General features: G+C 36.5%; 1 protein-coding gene across 4 annotated transcripts in view; it reads right to left on the reverse strand.

Moving 5' to 3' along the window:
• Window positions 1–23,351, reverse strand: part of DYRK1A (dual specificity tyrosine phosphorylation regulated kinase 1A) — a 146,118-nt gene that overhangs the window by 76,935 nt on the left and 45,832 nt on the right. For all 4 annotated transcript variants that reach the window (XM_029214318.1, XM_029214320.1, XM_029214317.1 and 1 more), the window contains exon 2: window positions 16,201–16,286. In XM_029214318.1, coding sequence (XP_029070151.1) covers window positions 16,201–16,210 — 10 coding nt within the window. In that variant the 5' untranslated portion in view covers window positions 16,211–16,286. The remainder of the gene's footprint in view (window positions 1–16,200; window positions 16,287–23,351) is intronic.

Here is a 23,351-nt window from a genome sequence, read left to right on the forward strand (position 1 = left end):
GGAACCAAGCTCAAGATATGAGCAAAATATAAACACATTATATTCATATGTAAACTTTCTAATAATGAATAAAACATTAAAAAAAAAACTTCTACTCTGTCAGTACATACTAACAGCTACAAATATAGCCTTAAAGAGCATCAGTGTCCTGACAATTCTTAGTGGTTGAGAACATTTCTTTAATCTCACATATTCAGAGAAATGCTTTGAAACATGTCAAGGAGACACAGTTCCCATTTGTGCCTTGTAACTGTATCTTCATAAAAGATACAGTTTTATTTTAAAATAGATCAACTTGTCCCACCTATCCTAGCAATTATCTCCTTCTAAACGGGAGTACAGATTCATCCCACACCAAGAAGTCAGTGATTTTCAAATATATTTTCCCACAGAATGTCTGTAAATGTCTCCAGAAAGACTGCTAGCATTTGTAAAATACATTGAATTAAGACAAAGAGCAGATTTCAAGCACCAGATTCAAAGAAAACAGCATGCTGCTCCTATCTCTACCACTGCAAACTATCTTCCCCCTTAAGAAAACCGAAGCCACTTTTCCACCATCTCCAAGCATCCGTCACCCATACCTGTCTCCTAATTTCTTCTCATGTTCTCTCTACTTAGCAGTTCTGGATGAAAATCATTTAAAAAGTCCAATAAAACCACAAACCAGAGTCAGCTTGTTAGAGGGAGGAACTTTAAAGCTGGAAGAGACCTGAAAGACTAACACTAACCCCTTGTTCCATAAACAAACTATACTTTTAGAAAAATAGTGCAAAAGATCCTACAGATGAAAATCAAAGCCCTCCCAAATAATCTTTTAACAGTATCTATAAATAATCAATATATCCGTGGGGTACCAGTAAGTCTCATGGTTTGCTGTTCATATGAAAATATATTTAAATATAAATGTTCAAAAGAGATTAGTTCAGAATCATTCTCCATGCCATCATATGATAAAAGCATCTATTAACCAAGGCTTACTTAAGAAAGGGTTGAAAATCACTAACCCAAAGCATTTAATCCATTCCCTGAAAGACGCAATCTCATTTCACTTCAAACTTTAGATATCATTTGGTGTGTTTTTTAAATACTTGGAACCCTTTACAAGCCTCCTTTAATTCCTAAAGACAAGGGCAAAAAAGATTTTTAAGCCAATTTCATTCATACTCTTGCTCTTGCCCATGAATCTTTAATATCTTGGTCATTTCTCCCAGGTTCAAGTTTTTCTTACTTCCATCACATTGATTAAGTGATCTTAATCCAGCCTGTTTTCCAATCTACAGCAGTTTAAAAAAAAAGTATTTTCCATATAAACAAAGGCTGTTTCCTGGCCCACCTCTTAAACACTTTTCATAGGACAAAATTTTCCCATCCTTGTAGAAGAAAAAAAAATTAAAACCTTGGATTCTTATTTTCCTTTGGGGCCTAGAGACACAAGGAAATATCATCTGCCTGGTGACAGATGCTCTAGGATAAAACATCCTGAATTTAAATGTTGTTTAGTTATCAGCAGTTCTTTTAAAAGTTACTTAAATTGTGGAGTTTAGGAAAACATCAATGACTACTACTTTTAGAATCAGAAATTAAACATTTAAAATGTTTAAAATTAGTTAACTCACTAAATTAGAATCTTCATTATATAAAATATGTATTTTAGAATTCCTAGTAAAGAAAATGGTAAGTTTTCTAAGTATACAATTAATCATTAACTTTTTAAAAATATAGTATTCCAGTTATGTTTTCTCCCCTATATTCTAAGAAGAAACATATTTAGAATATATAACTAGTAATTTCTCATCTGCAATTAATGATGTTCAAGACATATATCCTCTCAATGTGTAAGAGACCATTATTATGCCACATAACAAATCATCCAAGATTATCTCAAATGACAAATCACACCATACCAACAATTTTGCATTTTAGGGAGAAATACAATGTAGCTTTATAGTTTTGAAAAATGGCAAGTATTTTCCTTTTTTAATTTGAAGCCATCTAATCTGGAAAAATATTCAAAAATTTTTGAGCAACTACTTTGGTCAAGTTTGTAATGCCTCATTCTATAAAGTGAGGCTGCCACCAGATTGTTTAGCTGGACATCCTTTACAAAAGATTAAGTCCAGGGCTTCCCTGGTGGCGCAGTGGTTGAGAGTCCACCTGCCGATGCAGGGGACACGGGTTCATGCCCCGGTCCGGGAAGATCCCACATGCCGCGGAGCGGCTAGGCCCATGAGCCATGGCCGCTGAGCCTGCGGGTCCAGAGCCTGTGCTCTGCAACGGGAGAGACCACAACAGTGAGAGGCTCGCGTACCGCAAAAAAAAAAAAAAAAAAAAATTAAGTCCAGTAGATTCTCTCCAACTTAAGAGCAATCCTGATGCTTTTTTCCCCTCCTTCTCATGAGTCTGCTTGTAAAAATAGAAGGTAGGGCTTCCCTGGTGGCGCAGTGGTTGAGAGTCCGCCTGCCGATGCAGGGGACACGGGTTCGTGCCCCAGTCCGGGAAGATCCCACATGCCGCGGAGTGGCTAGGCTCGTGAGCCATGGCCGCTGAGCCTGCGCTCCGCGACAGGAGAGGCCCGCGTACAGGAAAAAAAAAAAAAAAAAAAAGAAGGTAAACTGTTATTTAAATCTGGATTATAGACATAAATTTTTAAATCTTGGACTATTCTCTACTCTTGTGGATCAACTAATTCACATTTGGGAAATGGCCCCATCTTCATCCTCCTTCCCCTCCCAAACCAAAAAAGGCGCCAAAACATTACGAATACTCACTGTTGTATATTAAATATACTTTTACTCCCTCATCAGGTATCATGAAAATATAAAAAGCTGATCAAGCCTTTATTTAGCTAAATGTTATCATAATCAATGCACATTGCCAAAACAAACAACAACAAAAAAAGATTCTTGCAAATTAACTTTGGGGTTAAAATCTTTCTTTGTATTGTGCTTATCAAGACAATAAAATATAGTAAGTTTCCTCTTTCTTAACCATCTTCACCTATACAAACTACATTAAGTATTTTCTTATCAATTCCCATGTCATATGAAAACAGGTGGACAGACTTAATACATTTAGGGGTTATATTCAGTTTGACTTTAAAAATGAACAGTATGAAAATTTCACTTTCAAGATGGTTGTGTTCGAAGCACCTGAGATAAGCAGACATCCTCCCAAGCAGCTGAAATCTAGGTAACAAGGAGAGGCCACGTGGAGGTAATGGACAAAACATGGACAAAGAAAACAGTGCTTCCAAACAGAACCCAAACCAAAAGTCACAAAGGCAGAAACTGAAGTACAGGTATTGACTCTCAAGAGAGCTATTTCTCACATGGGCAACTTTTAAGTGCTACACTACAGGTGGGTAGTAGAAGGAAAGTTTTACTGAGACCACGAATGCCACCTAGTTCTTAATATTTACTACCAGAACTCACTAGTAAATAGAGAACCAAGGACAGCCAGAATTGGAGTAATGCTTGAAAAATCCTTGAAGACTACCAGCAAGAGAAGGAACCGACGCCACACCCAGAAGCTCACTTTCCTAAATTGAGAGTGGAAGGTGCTTTTAAAAAGAAAATCTACAGCACTAGACAGACTAATAAGCATACCGGTTCATATCCTCCATGATATCCACCAACACAGCAGTCAAGAGTCACAAAAATAAAATCAATTCATTAAAGCATGGGATGGAGAAATACCAGTGAGCCAAAGGTTCTGACAGACTTCTTCAAGATAAAAGGCCAACAGGATCATACCAATATCCAAAGAGTATCAGAAAGACCCAGAGCTGAAAGCTGACACCAAGAACCACAGCAAAAGTGGCAGGTGCCATTCTGAGTGGAAAAGGAAAACTGGAGGAGAAGGATGGGCAGAAGTGGGCTTGATTACCAGACAACTACCTGCTGCGTGGTCAGCCTGTCCCAACAGCTCCAAGAAGTGTCTACCACACAGTCAACACACTGAAACTCAAGACACTCAAACACAGATGAACAGTCACCCCCAGGCTGAGGCCAAAGAAATGCCCCAGAAGACACTAAGCCACCTGCCTAGGAAGGGCTAGACAGGAGCAGCACAACTCCGTACTGCTCACTGTGGTCCCCCACCCTGGAAATGAAAGTATGAGAAACCTCTTGCCAGGACCCCAATTCACAGCCACTGAACTGAGGTCATCCGTCCAGTGTCTCACCACAAACACCACATCTGCACTCGTCCTGCCACTTGGGAGAAAAGATAATGGCAGAGGGAGTTCAGGTTCTTGAGTTGGGCAATAGGGGTTACAAATATTTTTTATTAAAATAAAAATTACAATTACTCTGCATCTGAGATTTTTAAAAAATTTTTTCCTAGTGAAAACTGAATGCACATCATACAATTAAATCATTTTTAAAAATCATCATGACATCGCACTACACCTCCAATCTTTGTTAACATTTCTTCTGTGAGTGGAAGGAGCTCAGTGACATTGTATTACATCTCCCTCTCTATAGGTTCTAATACACTATGTGGTATTTCCAGTATAGCTTTTTCTGTTTTTAATTTTCAACAGAATCTCAAGACAAAATCATGGAACTGCAGTTAAAGAAAGATATCTAAGTGTATATTCTTATATACAATGTAAAAGTCATTGTCTGTGAGGTAAAAAGAAAGGGTACTAAAGCCCTCATTTTATATCTTGGGAAAACAAGAGAAGCTGTCTAAAACTGACAGGTCAAGAAAGAGAGGTTTAAATCAATTTTATAAAATTTTAATAATAACAGAAAAACTTTAAAATAGTAATAGAAATTGGCAGAAAGAAAGGTAGCATAGAGAGCTATTTGATTTCCTCTTTCTGGGACGACAGCCATTAGTTTCTTAAATAATAAAATAGGTCTATTACTCTATTTAAAGTGATGTAAGTAACCAAAGGAAGAATTTAAAAACTGAAGATTAAAAGGCATTTTACCACTAAGGAGTGAGAATGAGGAAAAGGAAAACTGATATTTCATTTTTTACTTCCAGAATTGATTAAGGTTTATTAACATAAGCCCATAAATTTAGTAATTAATGAGTAATTAATGCTTAATATAGAAGAAAAGTACAAATATGATTTTAACATGTCAGTTAAGCATGGGCTAAAAGATACTACTACTAGTAGGGGAAAAAAAGGTTGGTTGTAACCAGGAGGTTATAGAAAAGGCAAGCATTCAACAAATTTTTTTTAGCTCTTATAACTTTATACAAAGCAGACCTAGGTTTCTATTAACAAGATAAATATTTACATTTTCAAGTGTCTGCTTTTTGAGTACCTGATCCCATGTATATTTTGTGGACAGTGTGTAAAAATGGAAGTAAACTTATATGTGCATCTCTCTAATCTCTAACATAGATCCATTTAATAATATGGACCTCTACACTTTTTAATAAGACTAGTGTTTAAAGGACACCCCAGGCCTCAACCAAACTAAAGAGGGACCAGTAAATAGTAGCCTGATGTCAAACGAAAAGGGAGAAAAAGCACTTAGAAGTGCAATCTTAAATTATACCTTTGGAGTAGCTGATCTACACTGTCAAAACCTTTAGCATTAACTTTTTACATCAGCTTTTTTACTTTGGGTTTTCCTTTTAAAGGATTTTACTGCTCAAAATAAACCAAAATTTATTCAAAAAGCCTTTTAAATAATGGCCAAGTCTATCCATTTTCTAAAACTACAAAAACCAAACTCCATCAAATTATTCCTACACTCAAAACAAATATTTCATTTCACTTGAATCTACAATTCAAATCCCTGTCGATAACATACATTCTTCACCACTCATATTTGCTTGTGTAAGAACACATGTTCCTTTTTAAAGCAGTAATTACTTCCACAGACTTTCCAGAAAAGCTAATACAGATAAGCTTATTGTATCTTATCAGAACCAAAGAGTAAATTATTTATGAAGCCCTTGGGAATCCCTGTAAAAGAGGATATACAATACACAAAATAAAAGGTCACCACCACCAACAGATTGTTAATGGGTTTATTCTCATTTGTTCAACAAATATTTGAGAATCGATTATGTTCCAGGCATTCACACTAATAAATAAGACCTAGTCCCTCCATATAAAAACTTAGAGCTCCTGTATAAAATAATACCATGAATTAAATTAAAACACAAATATGAACTGCAAAATTATGAGAAGTAAGTAACAAAGCAGAAATATACTGGTTAAGAGTTGGGAGTCAAGCTCCTGGGTTTGCATCCAAGCTCCATCCCTGACTAACTGTGTGACCTGGGGCAGGCTACCTAACTTCTGGCTGGGTTAATCATCATACCTATCTGAGAGTTATCATCAAAAAAAAATGAGTTAATAAATGTAAATCATCTAGAATGGCTCCTGGCATATATATCATCAGAGTCAGTGAGGAACTCTTAGAAAATGAAATTTAAAAAAAAAATACTCAAGAGAAATATCAGCAAAAAATATTAAAAGGAAATTCACAGAACATATAAAGACATATTCAATCTCACTATATTCAAATAAATGCAAATTAAAATATTAAGCGATGTTTTGTCTATTAAATTGGAATATTTTTAAATACTCAGAATTCTAGAATGTGGTAAAATTCTGCTGTGTAGCTGGGGAAAGCATAAACTGTCCCTTAAAAGGACATTTGAAAATATGTATCTTAAAAATGAACATATCCTTGGGGCTTCCCTGGTGGCGCAGTGGTTAAGAATCTGACTGCCAATGCAGGGGACATGGGTTTGAGCCCTGGTCTGGGAAGATACCACATGCCGCGGAGCAACTAAGCCCTTGTGTCACTACTGAGCCTGCACTCTAGAGCCGGCGAGCCACAACTACTGAGCCCACGTGCTGCAACTACTGAAGCCCGCACGCCTAGAGCCCATGCTCCACAAGAGAAGCCACCGCAATGAGAAGCCCACGCACCGCAATGAAGAGTAGCCCCTGCTCACCACAACTAGAGATAGCTGGCATACCAGCAATGAACACCCAACACAGCCAAAAATAAACAAAATTTTTTTTTTAAAGTACATATCCTTTAACTCAATAAATGCAAGTTCTAGGAACTGGACCTAAGGCAATAAATCAAACATGAACACAAGGACTACCACAGTAACATTCACTTAAACATGAACTAATTAGCAACAATGGGGAATAGTTATCTGATTTGTAAAATACTAATTACTCATTAAAAATGATGCTATAAAAGAATATTGATGGAGAAATGTTTAAATTTTAAAAGAAGACTAAAAAAAGTAAGTAAAATGTGACCCCATTTTGTTTCTTCAATACTGTTTGAAGGAGCCACATGTACATAAGGTATAACAGGCAAAAATATATCAACTAAAAAAATACAGTGATATTCTGATTATTTGGATTACTGCTGATTTTTGTTTTCTTCTTTACAGAAGTTCTATTTGAACTTGAATTATTTTTAATTAAAAATATATAAACTTGGGCTCCCCTGGTAGCTCAGTAGTTAAGAATCTGCCTGCCAACACAGGGGACACAGGTTCGAGCCCCGGTCCGGGAAGGTCCCACGTGCCACAGAGCAACTAAGCTCGCGTGCCACAACTACTGAAGCCAGCGTGCCTAGAGCCCGTACTCCGCAACAAGAGAAGCCACCGCAATGAGAAGCCCATGCACCAAAACAAAGAGTAGCCCCTGCTTGCCGCAACCAGAGAAAAGCCCGCACGCAGCAACAAAGACCCAATGCAGCCAAAAATTAAAAAATTAATTAATGAATTATATATATATATATATATATATATATATACACACACACACACACACACAAACTGGACTGTGGTGGTAATAGCTGCACAACTGTACACACACACACACACACACAAACTGGACTGTGGTGGTAATAGCTGCACAACTGTATAAATTCACTCAAAACTCAAACTTACTCCTAAGATGAATCTTATGATATGTAATTTGTGTCAGAGAATATTTACACACACAAATACACACATACTTTACTTCTATAAAAGGTGAGGGATAGGAAAAAAGTCGTTGCCCTCAAAGAGAGAAAAAAACTACATTTTGTGTTTTATTGAATGGGGAAGAGGGAAAACTAAAGTATTTCAGATCTCTTTCGACAATAAATTTTCGTTGTAACAAAGTCTTTTTCTACTAGATTCATGTAAAAATGGATGTTAGATAATCATGTCAAGTATTATCACTATGAAAAAACAAAATGTTATTAGCTTTTCAGGTAACTTGGTTCCCAGAAAAAACCCTTTACCCCTATTACATTTTTTCCCTATCTACCCTGCTCCTGCAAATAAATCCTTTCTGAATAATTCCAATAAGTAGGAAAAAAATCAGCATTAATTCCAATGCCTAATAAATAAAACAGTCCTTCAACACAAATTTTAAATTATGTAAATGAGATGAATTTGAATTAACTGTAAGTCTGATAAAATTTGAGACATTAAACATGTAATTTGAGAAGACAGGCCAAATTCTCAAATAAGGGGGAAATTTAAGAAAATGCAAAACCTAAATATTCATAAATAGTATGGTAATAACAACTGAGAGGAGAGAGAATAATAATAATTAAAATAGAGCACATCTATCAGGCATGTGCTCGGCACTACATTGTGAGGTTTTATTACCATTATTATGCCTCCTATTCCCCATATGAAGAAAGTGAGATTTGGAACTCTGTATTTTGTTCTCATGGTTACCCAAATCCCTTCTATTTTCCTTTCTTTTCACTATGTGTCTAGGGGTGAAAGAGTATGACCTACTGTTTCCCCTACTTAGAATACCACTGAAACTTAATTAGTAACTTTTCCCCCCTCCCCTCCCTCTTCTCCAACTTGAGGTAATATTCTTTTATTTCCCATTAGTAACAATGAAGCAATCAGAAACTTTACTCTACCTTTTTTTGTTGTTGTTTGTACTGTATCTTCATTGCAGAGAATCTAGCCATTACATATTACACTCACTCATAAGCATCCTTTAAGTTCCACAAGTACCTATTTAAAGCTCCCCTTATATCAACGTCCCTGCAATCTCTCTGGGTGCCAAAGTTTAGTCTCTGGTAGATTCCTTAAGAAGTGCTCAAAGAGCAGCCTCCAAATTCATACTCACGTTCATAATATTTTCTCTGCTGTCTTTATACTTCAGTCAATTCAGCTAGGTATAAAACTCGTGGCTCTTATCTCCTTTCCTTGTGAATATGAGATGCTACTCCATTGCTTCCAGAATAAAGCATTGCTATCAAAATCAAATGATCTAATATTCTTCCTTTAAAGAACTGGGTCTTTACCTAGATACCCCGAAGAATTTTCAATAATGTTTAAAGAATATGTCTACATGTTGGTTGTTTCTGTATCGATTTATCCAAGTATACAACATACCCTTTTCAAATGTAGTGGCAACACTTTTTTAATTTCAGGAAATTTACTTGAGTTATTATTATTAAAACTTATTGTTTCATTGCTTTGGTTCCTCTTCAGAGACTCTTATTATTTGTATGTTGAAACTTCTTGCCTCTCTTTAGTAAATGTCACTTTCTCTAGAATGATTCTTTATTCTTCTTTAATTCTTTTTTATCAAAAATTTTTTTCTTCTATTTATCTTGTTTCTCCAAAGAAATTTTCTACTGTTTTTTCACTCTTGTGTATCTTCTAGTTTAGACTTCATTTTTTAAATGATTTTTTCTTTTATTTCTCTTTCCTTAGTTATCACCACATTTCTAAGATTTCCTTATTCAGATTTATGTTGCTCTTCCATATTTGTACCATTTCCTAAATTTCTCTGAGTTCATTTAGAAACATTAGATTATATTTTTCATTTGTTTCATTAACATTTCTTTCTAGTAATATGTTTTCACTGTCTGCAGAAATATTATTCTCTCCTTATTCCTTTCTTCTTACAAAAGCTCTGTGGGGAATTTGACTGTGATCCTAGTCAGTTGCTCTATTTCATGTAAAATAAAAAACTTTTAGGAAACTGGAGTAGCTTTTCCGGTTTCAATAAGAGTCCTTTGCTGTTTTCATGAAGAGGAAATGAAGGACACTGAAATACAGTTTCATGAATGAGGTCTCCTGTACTTTCACCTTCCCCCAACTTTATATGTCCTTTTTTCCCTTTTCCCCACTGTCTTCATCCTCCTTAATTTGGATTCTATTACCAGCAGCGTCTCCTTAGTGCAGGACTTTGACCAGCAAGGGAACTTCAACTGGTAAGTTTTGAAAATTCATAGGGACCAGATGGATCTAACCCACAGAATTCACTGTGGGCCCCTGGTATCCTGAGAACTCAAAAACATCTCTTAATTCTAGCTTCTGTTCTCCAACTTGCTTGCCACACTTTCCAGGGACTTTTTGTTAGCTAGCCTGGGGTTCTCCTGTTCTCAGGTCCATCAGATTCCTGCTGCTCCCTTCTGCATCTGTCTGTACAAATGCTGACACCATGCAGGTCTTGTAGCTATTGGAGATTTGTCCCCACCTACTTCTATTAGGGTTTGTAGTGATACTGTTCACCTAGTCTTACAGAAAGTGTCCATGAATTTTTGGTTTTGCTGTGCTGGTTACTCTGTTTTTAGGGAAAACTATGAAGATTCAAAAAACTATGCCCTGCTGTCATCTTCCCAGAACTCAAAACGTTCTTTTGGAGGTACATTTAGTAAGTCCCTAAAATCTAAAATAATGAATATGAATCTATTTGCTTTCGCCTAGGTCTTGAATAAAGGCACTAGGGTCTAAGAAATTCAACTTTACAACATGGCTAACCTCAGGTTTCCCATCATCTTCTCTATAAATATCGTATGTTTTCTTATGAGATACATATATGATATAATCATTATTAATTGCTTTCACTTGGAAATCAGAAACTTAATAAAATATGAAACATAAAAGGATAAGGAAATGGAAAATAATGCAGAACTCTTAAAACCGTTTGAAGAAATTTATTAAAGCAGACATTCAGAGTAAAATACTTTTAGGCATTAGTAGAATGACAAAAAGTGGTTTTTTTCTAAGTGTTCGTTGAGCACTTTCTATGTCACCGGAACCCTGCGAGACACACACAGCAAACACAAACAGGATAAGCCATGGTCCTCTGACTTTGAGAATCAGACTAGCTGGGACCAAAAAAACTGGTAAGCAAACATGTGCAAATGCCATAAAAGCATTAAATACAACCGTTTGCTAGAAAGAATCCTGGGAGGAGAATATTTACTGAACTATATTAGTTTTGTCACTTTATACATTTCTGAAGCAACTGAACTTTTTCCTCCATTGAGTACACACTATCACTTTTATATTTTCTAAAACAGAAGATTCTTCTTTTTGCCAGCTGAATTAGAAGCTTGTTTTTAATTATAATACTCAATGCTCACAAATGTATATTAAAAGACCAACATTCATCTAATGCTAGTGAGTATAAACTGGTACATATTACCAAACACCATTCTAAAAGCCTGTATGAAGGGCCTTAAAATTTTCCAAGCCCTATGACCTAATACTTACGCTCATAGGAATAAATTACAAGGAAATAATTTAACATACAACCCAACACTCATGCACAGATGTCAGTACTTTAAAAAAAAGTGAAAAGGAAAAATAAAAAAAAAAGTCTAATAAGAGAGAAACCTAACTTAACTAGGAAATGAGCATACAAAGAAATGGTTTCAACTCAGCATACTTTAAAATAAATTTCTAAAATAATTCACCCGCAAAAAGTTATAGTTCTGAATGCTCTGAATTTGCTCCAAGTTCAAAGGAACAGCAGATCACTATAGTTAGTAAGTTTCTGATGACACAGGGAAATGTTCACAACATAATGCTAGGCAATAAAAGAGAAAATATAAACAACATAAAAATAGATTCTACCCAAGCACACCAACCTGAACAGATATTCAGATGATATTAATTAATCAGAAATGGCATTGCAAACAAAATACTAGAAGGGGAAGTGCCATAGTGCAATGGGCAGTAGAACTCTGGGTATGTTTCCTTCCACTTACCAATATTCTCATAAATTTCCAAATTTTTTCACTGATGCTGTATTACTTGGTAAATACAAGTATTTATCAATTTTTTCTTGGGAGAAAAAATTAAAATCTGAGAGCAAAAATAAATCCACTAGATTTACCATTCACCAAAACCCATCAATTCATTGAATTACTAAGCACAAAATCAGACCGCTCAGGGTTAAGAAATGAATGACAGCTAAAGGAGGGAAAACACTTACAGAAAAAGACCAGATACACAGGACCACATGAAGAACAAGTCCAAAAGGAAGGAAATGGGCAATACACTCCCAAATATCAAAATGTACATATCCTTTTATTTCCCCCAGTGCACCCTGTACATGAATGGAATTACAGAAGTTGGTTTTATTTAAATATACAGATCTGATTTCTAATTGTTCTGTAATAGTATGCCATACTCTTGTGACCACTGAGGTATATAAACTTTGCCCTACAAAACCCACATTTTAATCTAGAATTAAAACTCTGCCATATCAAATGGTTTTAAGCACTTAAATTCATAGAAATATGGCAGACAATATGAACAAATGAGCGGAATTTAAAATAAATTTCCGGGACTTCCCTGGTGGCGCAGTTGTTAAGAATCCACCTGCCAATGCAGGGCACATGGGTTCGAGCCCTGGTCCGGGAAGATCCCACATGCTGTGGAGCAACTAAGCCCACGACTACTGAGACTGCATTCTACAGCCCACGAGCCAAAACTACTGAGCCCACGTGCCACAACTGCTGAAGCCCACGCACCTAGAGCCCGCGCTCTGCAACAAGAGAAGCCACCGCCATGAGAAGCCCACACACCGCAACGAAGAGTAGCCCCCGCTCACCGCAACTAGAGAAACCCCGCGCGCAGCAACAAAAACCCAACGCAGCCAAAAATAAATAAATAAATTTATATAAAAAAAGAATTGATTTTCAAAATAAACAAATTTCCAATGTTATTCATCCTCAAAGAGTTTCAGTTCTGTATGTTCTAGAACTATTTCAAGTTTTAAAACAACTAGCCTATCACTATTGTTAAAAAACAATTTCAGTTGTTAAAGAAGCCCAACAAATAAAGAACAGTATCAACTGCTGTATCCAACAGCTTTTCCCATTAATGTTCCCTTGGATGTTAACAGGTATAAATAAGAAATAAAAGGAAGGTGAGGTCCTTTTATCAAATAAACTGGAAAAATGCAAATGCCTTTATGTTAATGTCCACAGTGATCTCTGAGGCAGTGCATTTTCCAAATTTAATCTCCTAAGTGATTTCTACATTCTAAATAAACTGAATTTGGTTATCACTTAATTCAAAGCGGTAAAAAGTAGCTCCTAGGTTCCCAAGATGACAGTGTGCTTGGGAAGAACGGTGTCACTCATCGCTAACAGGGATAAATAGGAGAGGAGGGAGTGTGTGCAGGAGAGACATGTAGGAGGCAGTTACATGAGTCTGGAGCTCAGAAGAGAAGAGTGGGACACAAAGGTAGATTTTGACAACATCAGCATGAAGGTATCAGGTGAAGCCATTACTGCAAATGCTATTAACCAGAGAGTGCTTTCTGTTTTTACTCTAGATGGCTTGAATTCAACAGACAAGTGTTTAAGATTTATCATAAACATCCACTGCAAAATTTGTTATATATCTGCCCCCTCTTCCAACTGAAATGTGCTCCTATGTGCTCCTTGATTCTAAGTACAGGGATCCTTACGAGCAGAACACTATTACAGTACCTGGTACAAAGCAAATGTTAGCCAAATAAAATGTTTGGTCATAAATGATTTTTTTTCCCAAAACTCAAAAAATAATCTAATTTTACCTAATTTACATTCTAACTATATTTTAAAATATGCAAAAATACCCTCAAATTAAGTAAATACAGGAACACCTATATACACACGTACCAGAGATATATTGAAGTTTAACTTTGGTTTGCTGTTCAGTAAAAATCGATTATTAAGCTGTGGCTTTTGAAAGACAGTCAGTCAAAGCATACTTCAATGTCCTTTCTAGCATCCCTGAACCTGCACCTAAAATGAAATGGTATGAGAGAGTAAGGTATCATCACAGCTAACCAACATAAAGTCAGGACCATGAATGCCTGGGGAAACAATATTCACTTTCAAGTAGGCAAAAGCATTCTAGAAATAACTTTCAATGAAAAAACTCCTTACGAGCTTTTATGTGTTAAAATTCTATCCGTTGAAGAATAAATGTGTGCACAGTAAAACAAGAGCAAACTTCATTAATTAATGATGATTGTGAAAGCTGTTAATTTTACATTCAAAAACAATTATTAACTTTCAAACTGTTGAAAGGGAAATACGCCAACAGCTAATATGTATATTAGAGAGAGTCAGATCTTTCTTCTTGATTTTTTTCCTTTATAAGCCAGTAAATGTTGGTACTTTTTAAAGACTATGAGGCTGAGTAAGAGACTAGATTATATCATAAATCTAGTATTTGTAATTTTTTTGTGTGTTCTAGCATTCATAAAATTAACTAGATAACCTTTAAAAACTGGATTTACTCTTTAGATATTTCATTTCATCCACAAGCCTTTCAAGAAAAAGAGTTATTTAGAAACTCTTCATATCTTATGAAGGTAAACTAGAAATAAAATAGCAACTTTGCCACCTCAAAATTTCTTAAGGGAAAATCTCCAAAATCATTAATATTCATGGATAAATCTATGAGATACCCCCAAAATACTTTGTTCCTCTACTGACCTCAGGCGAAAGTGAGCATCTACTTGGTATAGCCAATGTGCAGTATAGTGCCCAAGGAGCAATCCGGGAGCTGACAGTGCTGAGCAACTGTTCCTGCACCAAAAGGTCAAACGTATAAAATCTGACAACAAAATTTTCATAAAATTCTATAATTTTTTCTGTAAATATTCCTATTTATTCCTCTATGACACTGACATTCAGCCTCAGCATCATGTTGCTTTTGTCAGCCACTCAGCCAGAATGTGTACATGGTGTACCTCTAATACGTACAGGCAAATACACATGTGTACCCGAGAGACAGATTACAGAGATAATTACTCAAACACCTTTTACTCAAAAAAGAATTATCATCAGATTCTTTGAGTCCCTCATGAATGTAAAGTATGATTTGATCTATAATTAAATTTAATATATATTCAAGCACATTTCTTCATACAAAATGGCACACCTGAGACATTATTTTTTAAAATCCTGAGCTGAAGTCAAAAAATGGTAATTTTTTTTCTTTTTAGAAAACAAAGATCACCCAACTAAAAAGCAATCACAAAATCCTTAACACCTTCACCAATAATGTAATTAAGCATCTATCCAAGATTTATGTGGTTATTTCTTTTCCAGTTAAAGATCACTCTTTTAAACAGTTTATAAATCAAATAAGACTATCTCTGACCAGGCCTGCAAATATAAGCCACTTGGTTCAACAAAATACCTCCTAATCGGCCTGATTTAAGAACATTCAAGTTTAAAAGTTAGTTAACACTTCATCCATTAGCTACACTACATTTTCAAGAGCTCAAACACAGCCACAGATGGAACAAGCCTCCATTTTTCTGTGTATAAGTTAAGATCACCTCAATTAATTATAAAGCAATCAAAAATATTCTTTCAAAAATGCCTTCTATACTGCTTCTCTTGTATAAATACAAATGACAAAAGGATAAAAGGGAAGGAGAAAAGAAAGAAAGAAAGGAGAAAGAGAGGAATGAAGGAAAGGATGGAGAGGCAGGAAAGAAAAAACAAAATCCCAGACCATATTTTTTAAGGAATCATACATATGGGTAATAATATCCTTAACTGAATTATCAGAGACTTAAGACACACTACTAACATCTACTCCCTATGCCTTTAAAAAATTTGCTCTCTTCTAACAGGGATCTGGGGGAACATGCATTCAACCATAAAGGTGAATATTTTACTTATTTTTAACAGAAATACTTCAATTCTCGCCAAAGTATTAGCCAACACCCCTTTTGAAAAGGTCAAGTACTAGCAATCACTATGCTGTATTTGTATTAATAACACTATATGTCACTGATTATCAAACTTGATTCCCAAAGTCAAGTTTAATAAATATCCCAACTATCTTTGCATTTATTGATCTAAATAATTCTCCCCACTAATGCTGTTTATCAGAAAGCTCCCGCATTCAAAATATACCACCAGTTCCCACATTCTCTCAGACAGCCACAGTTTTACTGTATTTCAAAACTTGAGTCACCTGTATGCATCGTCTTCTTTCAAGTCTCATATCATCCTGATGGGGTGGGGGAAGGGAGGGAAGAGTCCAGCAGCAAAACTATAACACTGTGTGAAGAAAAACAGATTATGATAAGAGATAAGGATGCAAGACAATTACCCCTAATTGAGGAACATCTAATGTAAATACAATCCCCAAAACATAGAGATAAAATTACTGCAAATTCATTTCCTCACATTTATTTAAGCTTACTTGAAAATAATTTTCATCAATGAAAAGCAATTATATATAAAATATAAAATATTTAATTGTCAGGGAGAAAAACAGTTTTAAAATCTGACTACTACCAACAAAAATTTCACACATATCTAGGGATGAAATAAACCGTCAATATTACACTATTCTATGTAATTTTATCTGAATAAAAAACATCTACATTTTGTAATCTACATCAATTCACAAATCAGTAAATGTGAATTCACTTTTCACCATGGCTTACTATCAGAGGTAATGAAACTTACTCTATAGGAACGATCACGTCAATCTACCAATGTTACTGGTAAATTAAGTTCTGAGACACTGCTCACCAACTGTTCCCCTAAGCCCACAAGCCCTCTTTTGCTCTAGGAGTGGCTTCTTGTACTTATTGTAATTCTTTCACTTTACTTCCTACTTATTACTTCCACTGCTATTTTATGATTGGCCAGCAAATTCCATGACTGATGGGAAAGAAAAGCAACCTGGTAGCTATTGTCAACTGAGAGCACGTGATGACAGACAAGACAAAGACAAGCACAGGCTGAAACCTAACTTATAAATGAGTCTGGTCTAAAAATCTATTTTTCAAATTGATGCTGTGGAAGTATTATTCCTAATGAAACAATGTTGCTTATGTTGGCCAAGTTCCCAGACTAGCCAAAAGACATCTATTGAACCCAAAAGATAATTACACCAGCCATGGGCACTGGGGACCCTGCAGAAGAAACATAGAAACTTAACCAATTCTAGATCCTCTCTTTATCCAGACAAATTCTGAAATAGGTTGTTTTCCTTTGTTAGCACTCTCTCAACTCCTGATGCCTGTAATTCCCTAAATTTTATATTATGACATTCCAATCATCCTGCTAATAACAACGCTTTCCCCTAAGTATGTTCCTAAATTACCACCCAAAGCTCCTACTGCCTCAGTGTAGTTCATTTCAGGTATGTGATAGGAAGAAATCAGCAGGGCTGAAATAATTCACTTTAATATTTGCAGTTTTCAACAAGGATGCTAGCTAGTTAGCCCAAATAAACCCCTAAATGATAGAATTCTAACAGTGTTGCAAAATAATGTTAAAAACTACTGAGATAGTTTGAGGAAAAACATTTTTATGCAAGTGGGTCATAATATGGATTTGACTATTTATTGCCACCAAATATTTCTGCTTTTCACTTATTTCTGCTTCTACTTACTTTTGAACCCCAGAAGTTCTTTAAAAGCTCAAATTCTGTACTCCAAATAGCAGCAACTGAAAGAGCAGCTCAGGGAAGGGGTTTCCATGTATGAATTACTTGTAAATTAGGAACTACCTGTGTCTGAAATCATTCCCTGGATTCCAGATTCCATTCCTGAAGAACCACTTTTCCAGCTTAGATGCTGCTGTGGTATCAAGGAAAACCCTAGGCATGTGACCAATTAGTACCCAACTTGGGGGAAAGGGGATATGGACAGATAAATGGATGAACATTAAAGTAGTGCATCAAAATAGTTTTATTTGCAAAAATAATATTTGAATCATCAAGAGTCAAGATTTTTTACTTCAAAGACATAGTTTTCTAATAATTTTTCCCTCATAAATGGTCAGTCTTTACAATTCTAGGATAAACTATGGTAAAGGAAAATGTGAATTTTTAAATCTCTTGCCATGAACTGCACATTTTCAAATCCTTCAGGCTCTGGACATCACATTCTTCACCTGTAAGATGTCACAATGCTACCTATACCCTGCCAACTTCAATGGTTTCAATAGGAAAAGATGAGCCGGCCAGTGGCACAATGGGTAATGCATCTGACTCTGGATTATCAAAATGATCTCACCCTAAAACTGACATCTTTTAGGAAAAAAAATCAACCATTTAATCACACTCATTTGAAAAGCAGCCTTTAGCAAAGGGTAAAGAATTTCTGTAAGTTACAAAATCTGCTGCTGACATATGCAGCAACTAAACCATCATATACTGAGAAATGATAAACTCAAGTCTTGACCTTAGATTACTTTAAATAAAGATTCTAGTGATTATTCCAATATATCCTTCAGGCTGGTCACTTTTCAAAAAATAGATGTGAGTTTTAATGACAATAAGTAGGTAACAGCGAACAACAAATGTACTTTGCAATTATAGATACAATTTTCTTTCTAAAGAAGCTTACAAATCCAGACAGTCATATTTTATTTTTTTCTGAGAAAAACCTACAGTGAATTTTTTATCTTTCCCCCCACAAATGGAGCCATTCACAAATTATGGAGCAAAATTAGATGCCAACGAAAAGCATCTACTATCCTTACCATAGGAACCTCTCATAGTCCTCAAAATCTTTTACAGTATGTGTTAGCTCACATTTTGCCCAAGGCAATACAATGGTCTATGAACAATCTAGGAACTGAGCTTAAGTGGTTTCTGAAGTTAACTTACAAACCAATTTTTAGTTGTCTGAAAATCACTGCATAAAATTAACCTACAGCCCATCTGCAGGGATAACAGAATTTCAACAAGCTGAGTTTACGTGCATGGTATGCTCAGGAAGGTATCAGACTCGGTCTCTTTGTGTCTGTCTCTCTTTCTCAAGAGGGGTGGGGGAGATGAGAGGAGGGGAGAGAGGGTGGGAGGATATCGAGACACCTAATCAAAAGCACTGTCATGCTGAGATTTATAAAATTACTACAAATCTGAAAAAAACTAGAGTGGCAAAACTATGATTGAAATGAATGCATTAGCATGATATGGCAAATCCAGATTAACTGAAGAGTTAATAAACTAAATGGCAGGTATTAATGTATTCTCTAATGACACAATGTTTTGTACTGAGGCAAAACTAAAAACTGTATCTAGTTTTGTTTTTTTTTTAATAATTTTATTTATTTATTTTTGACTGTGATGGGTCTTTGTTGCTGTGCGTGGGCTTTCTCTAGTTGCAGCGAGCGGGGGCTACTCTTCGTTGTGGTACGCGGGCTTCTCGTTGTGGTGGCTTCTCTTATTGCGGAGCCCAGGCTCTAGGCGTGCGGGCTTCAGTAGTTGTAGCACACGGGCTTCAGTAGTTGTAGCACGCGGGCTCAGTAGTTGTGGCTCGCAGGTTCTAGAGCTCAGGCTCAGTATTTGTGGCGCTCGGGCCTATTTGCTCCACAGCATGTGGGATCTTCCCGGACCTGGGCTTGAACCCATGTCCCCTGCATTGGCTGGCGGTTTCTTAACAACTGCGCTAACAGGGAAGCCCTATATCTAGTTCCAAAATAACTAAAGTAGTAAGGAAGTATCATAAGCAGCCAGCGAAAAAACTCAGTCTGATACAAGCTTCAGAAGTACTGGTAGGTACTATTTTATTTCTTAAGCTGGGTACAAGTATACAGTTGTTTTTTATGACCTTTTAATTTTATGTGTTATATCAATATATATTCTCATATATTCACAATTTTAAAAATTTAACCCACATGAAAAAATAAAATATAATGCACAATGAGATTTAAAAGGACAATTCTGATAGTTCAGAAGATGCCAATTAAGAATAAGCTACAAAAAAATAAAATAACAAGCTACAAAAATGAAAACAAAGTTGAGAGTGGCATGGACTTATATGTACTCCCAAATGTAAAATAGATAGCTAGTGGGAAGCAGCCGCATAGCACAGGGAGATCAGCTCCGTGCTTTGTGACCACCTAGAGGGGTGGGATAGGGAGCACGGAAGGGAGGCGCAAGAGGGAGGAGATATGGGGATATATGTATATGTACAGCTGATTCACTTTGTTATAAAGCAGAAACTAACACACCATTGTAAAGCAATTATACTCCAATGAAGATGTTAAAAAAAAAAAAGAAAACGAATTTGAAAGACCTAAAATTTGATTCCATGGATCAAATTACAAAGTGATTATCTTAAAATTATACTCTGTGATTAGCTTTCCTTATAAACTTCTGCTCATTTACACTAACAGAGCAAGGAAGTGATAGAAGAAAATGTCTTTTTTCCAGATAATAATTTTAGAAATAGATTTTCAAGAATTATAATAGCCAAAGGAGTCATGGGGGAAATGTTCTGATACCTAACACACAAGGAAAATAAAAAATCTATAACTCTAATTCCCAATAAGATGATCAAATGGCATACACAGAAAAAAGTCCTTTCACTAACTGGGGGTTTCAAGAGAAATCCTAAAAACCAAGAACATTTATGATTTCCCCCAGGATCCCTAGGAAATAGTCACAGTCTTTAAAAAAAAAAAAAAAAAAAAAAGTAAAAAGGCAAAAAGCATTAAGATGATATCAAATCGAAATTATGAGTAAAAGTGCAGGGAAAAAGCCATTTGCTGTACACCATCAGCTGAGACACTTCACAGACGTTGACACACACCGTACACGTAGGCACTGTTATTTCAACAGTGGGGAAATCAAGAGTCAGAGAGATAACCCGCCTGGCCTATGGGCACAGCTTGAGAACTCTGGTCCCACACCAAAGTTCACTACTTTCCACCACTCCAAGATGCCTCTCATTAGGGATCATTGAAAAGGTTAGAAGAAAATTGCAAACCTGCAAGAATCTAGGTGACTTAGTCTGATTTTAGACTCACCACTCTTCTGCCTCAACCATACCAAACATGAAATAAAGCTCATAAGCAGTAAATTAATTTGTATAAAGTATTTCACTTTAGGGGAATGGAAAAGTAACTCTCCTGAAAAGTCAGCCTAGCAGAGAAATTCTGATTATAGCATGTAACAGTTCGTTCTATATTCCCTTTACCAAAAAAAACACAAAAGAATTAAGGAGACAAGATGAAAAGAGTGTAAAAACCAATAGCAGATAAGTTATTTTTGCACTAAAGCCTCAGGCAAGATAAAAAGAACATGAAGGACTGAAAACCTGGGTCTTGGAATATATGACTCCAACGGCACGTTGGAAGTGGAAGTAGCTGATACGTGGGTTTAAGGGGCAGAAGGATGTGATTTCTCATAAAACTACATAAAGAACTAACACAACCCTGAGTGAGCACCATAGAAAAGGTTCAAGACAGAGCTGTGTGGATTAAATAAATATTGTCCCAATTTTTGCTACCTCAAGCACCAAGTTACCTGGCCTCTCCAGGACTATATCTGGGCTAAACTGAGACAAAATTAGGCACTGAGTATTCGTATATGGCAATAAATACAGGAAAACAGGAGGGAAATAACTCATAGGCATATTATCTGTTACAACCCATAATGCATTGACAAATATCTTTTTTAAGACTGGTGGGCAGAGACTGAAAAGTTTCTAGGAGTAAGCTGTGACCAAAAAAAAGTACAGGTACCCTGCCACTAATTCAAAACATACAGAGACTTCCCTGGTGGCGCAGTGGTTAAGACTCCGCCTGCCAATGCAGGGGACACGGGTTCGATCCCTGGTCCGGGAAGATCCCGCATGCCACGGAGCAACTAAGCCCGTGCGCCACAACTACTGAGCCTGCGCTCTAGAGCCCACACGCCTAGAGCGCGTGCTCCACAACAAGAGAAGCCACCGCAACAAGAAGCCCACGCGCCGCAATGAAGAGTAGCCCCCGCTTGCCAAAACTAGAGAAAGCTCGTGCACAGCAACAAAGACCCAACACAACCAAGATAAATAAATTTTTTATTTAAAAAAAACATATAAACTACCAGTGATACTTTATTTTGCTTGCCATCCTTTGTCTCCTTTAGTGAGTGTGAAAACAATGATTTTCACAGGTTTATTTCAACCTTCAAGTCTATCAACCTATCTGCATGTATCCTCTTATACTCCAAGTTCCTCAAACATTAATATTCAGACCACAGCACTTTTCAGGAACCTAACTTCCACTACTGGAGAGTGACTACTACTATATAAAGTAGATACTAGGAAATATCCCTGTCATAAGCAGACCTAAGTTCCAGAAGGCTCACTTCTAAGATTTGGTTGAAAGGCAACATTAAGTACTATCTTAGTTATATGTGGAATTAAGCAGACTGAAAATACCAACTTGCCTCTAGCCCACCTCTCTCCTTTAAGGTTCAGGCCCACATTTCTGAGAGTCCAGTGAACGAGCTTGATCTTGTTTCCCACTTATTACTGCATATGAGGTATCTTACATTTAATGTACACATAAACATTTTCCTTTAATTCACTTAATTCTCATAAATAATTACATAAGTTAAGTAGCACTATTACCCGTTTTACAGGTGAGGAAACTAAGACCCAGAGAGGTGAAGTTGCCCCAAGTCACACAGGACGAATTGTACAGAGATAAGATTCAAATCTAACCAAACCGACTCCAAAACCGCTGATCTCAGGTCCCACATTAAACTGAATTTGTCATTTCCCCACTCTTCTCTCTTGATCAAAAAAGATGAGGAATGACCAGGCAGGACAGGAAAAAAATCCACTTCTTCTTCCTGTATTCTCAGTTTTGGTTAACGGGTATCACTACACCCCAACCTCCCAAACTAAAACCCTAATATCATCTAGGACCTCTTTGCTATTGCTTACCCCACATCCAATCCACACAAATTCTTGTGTTGAGAAATTCCCCGGCGGTCCAGTGGTCAGGACTCGGCGTTTTCACTGCCAGGGCCCAGGTTCGATCCCTGGTTGGGGAACTAAGATCCCACAAGCTTCGAGGCGCGGCCAAAATAAGAAAAGTGAGTTCTGTGAGCCATTCTAGGAAATGAGTCAAACCTAAGGAGGAGGTCACAGGAACCTCCAGTTTGTAGCCAGTCAGACGCCCAGGTAACAACCTGGGCTTGTGCTTGGTGTCAGAAGTGGAGGGTCTTACAGGACTGAGCCCTCTACCAGGTAGACAGTTTGAGAATTGGGCTGAATTCTCAGACACCCTGCTGCCATCTGAGAACTGCTTGGTGTGAAAAAGCCCCTCCCCCGTGAAAAACATACACACACACACACACACACACACACACACACACACACACAC

Source organism: Monodon monoceros, unplaced genomic scaffold, assembly GCF_005190385.1.
Source record: "Monodon monoceros isolate NGI ecotype Baffin Bay Population unplaced genomic scaffold, NGI_Narwhal_1 Super_Scaffold_11, whole genome shotgun sequence".
In the NCBI taxonomy this organism is placed as follows: domain Eukaryota; kingdom Metazoa; phylum Chordata; class Mammalia; order Artiodactyla; family Monodontidae; genus Monodon; species Monodon monoceros.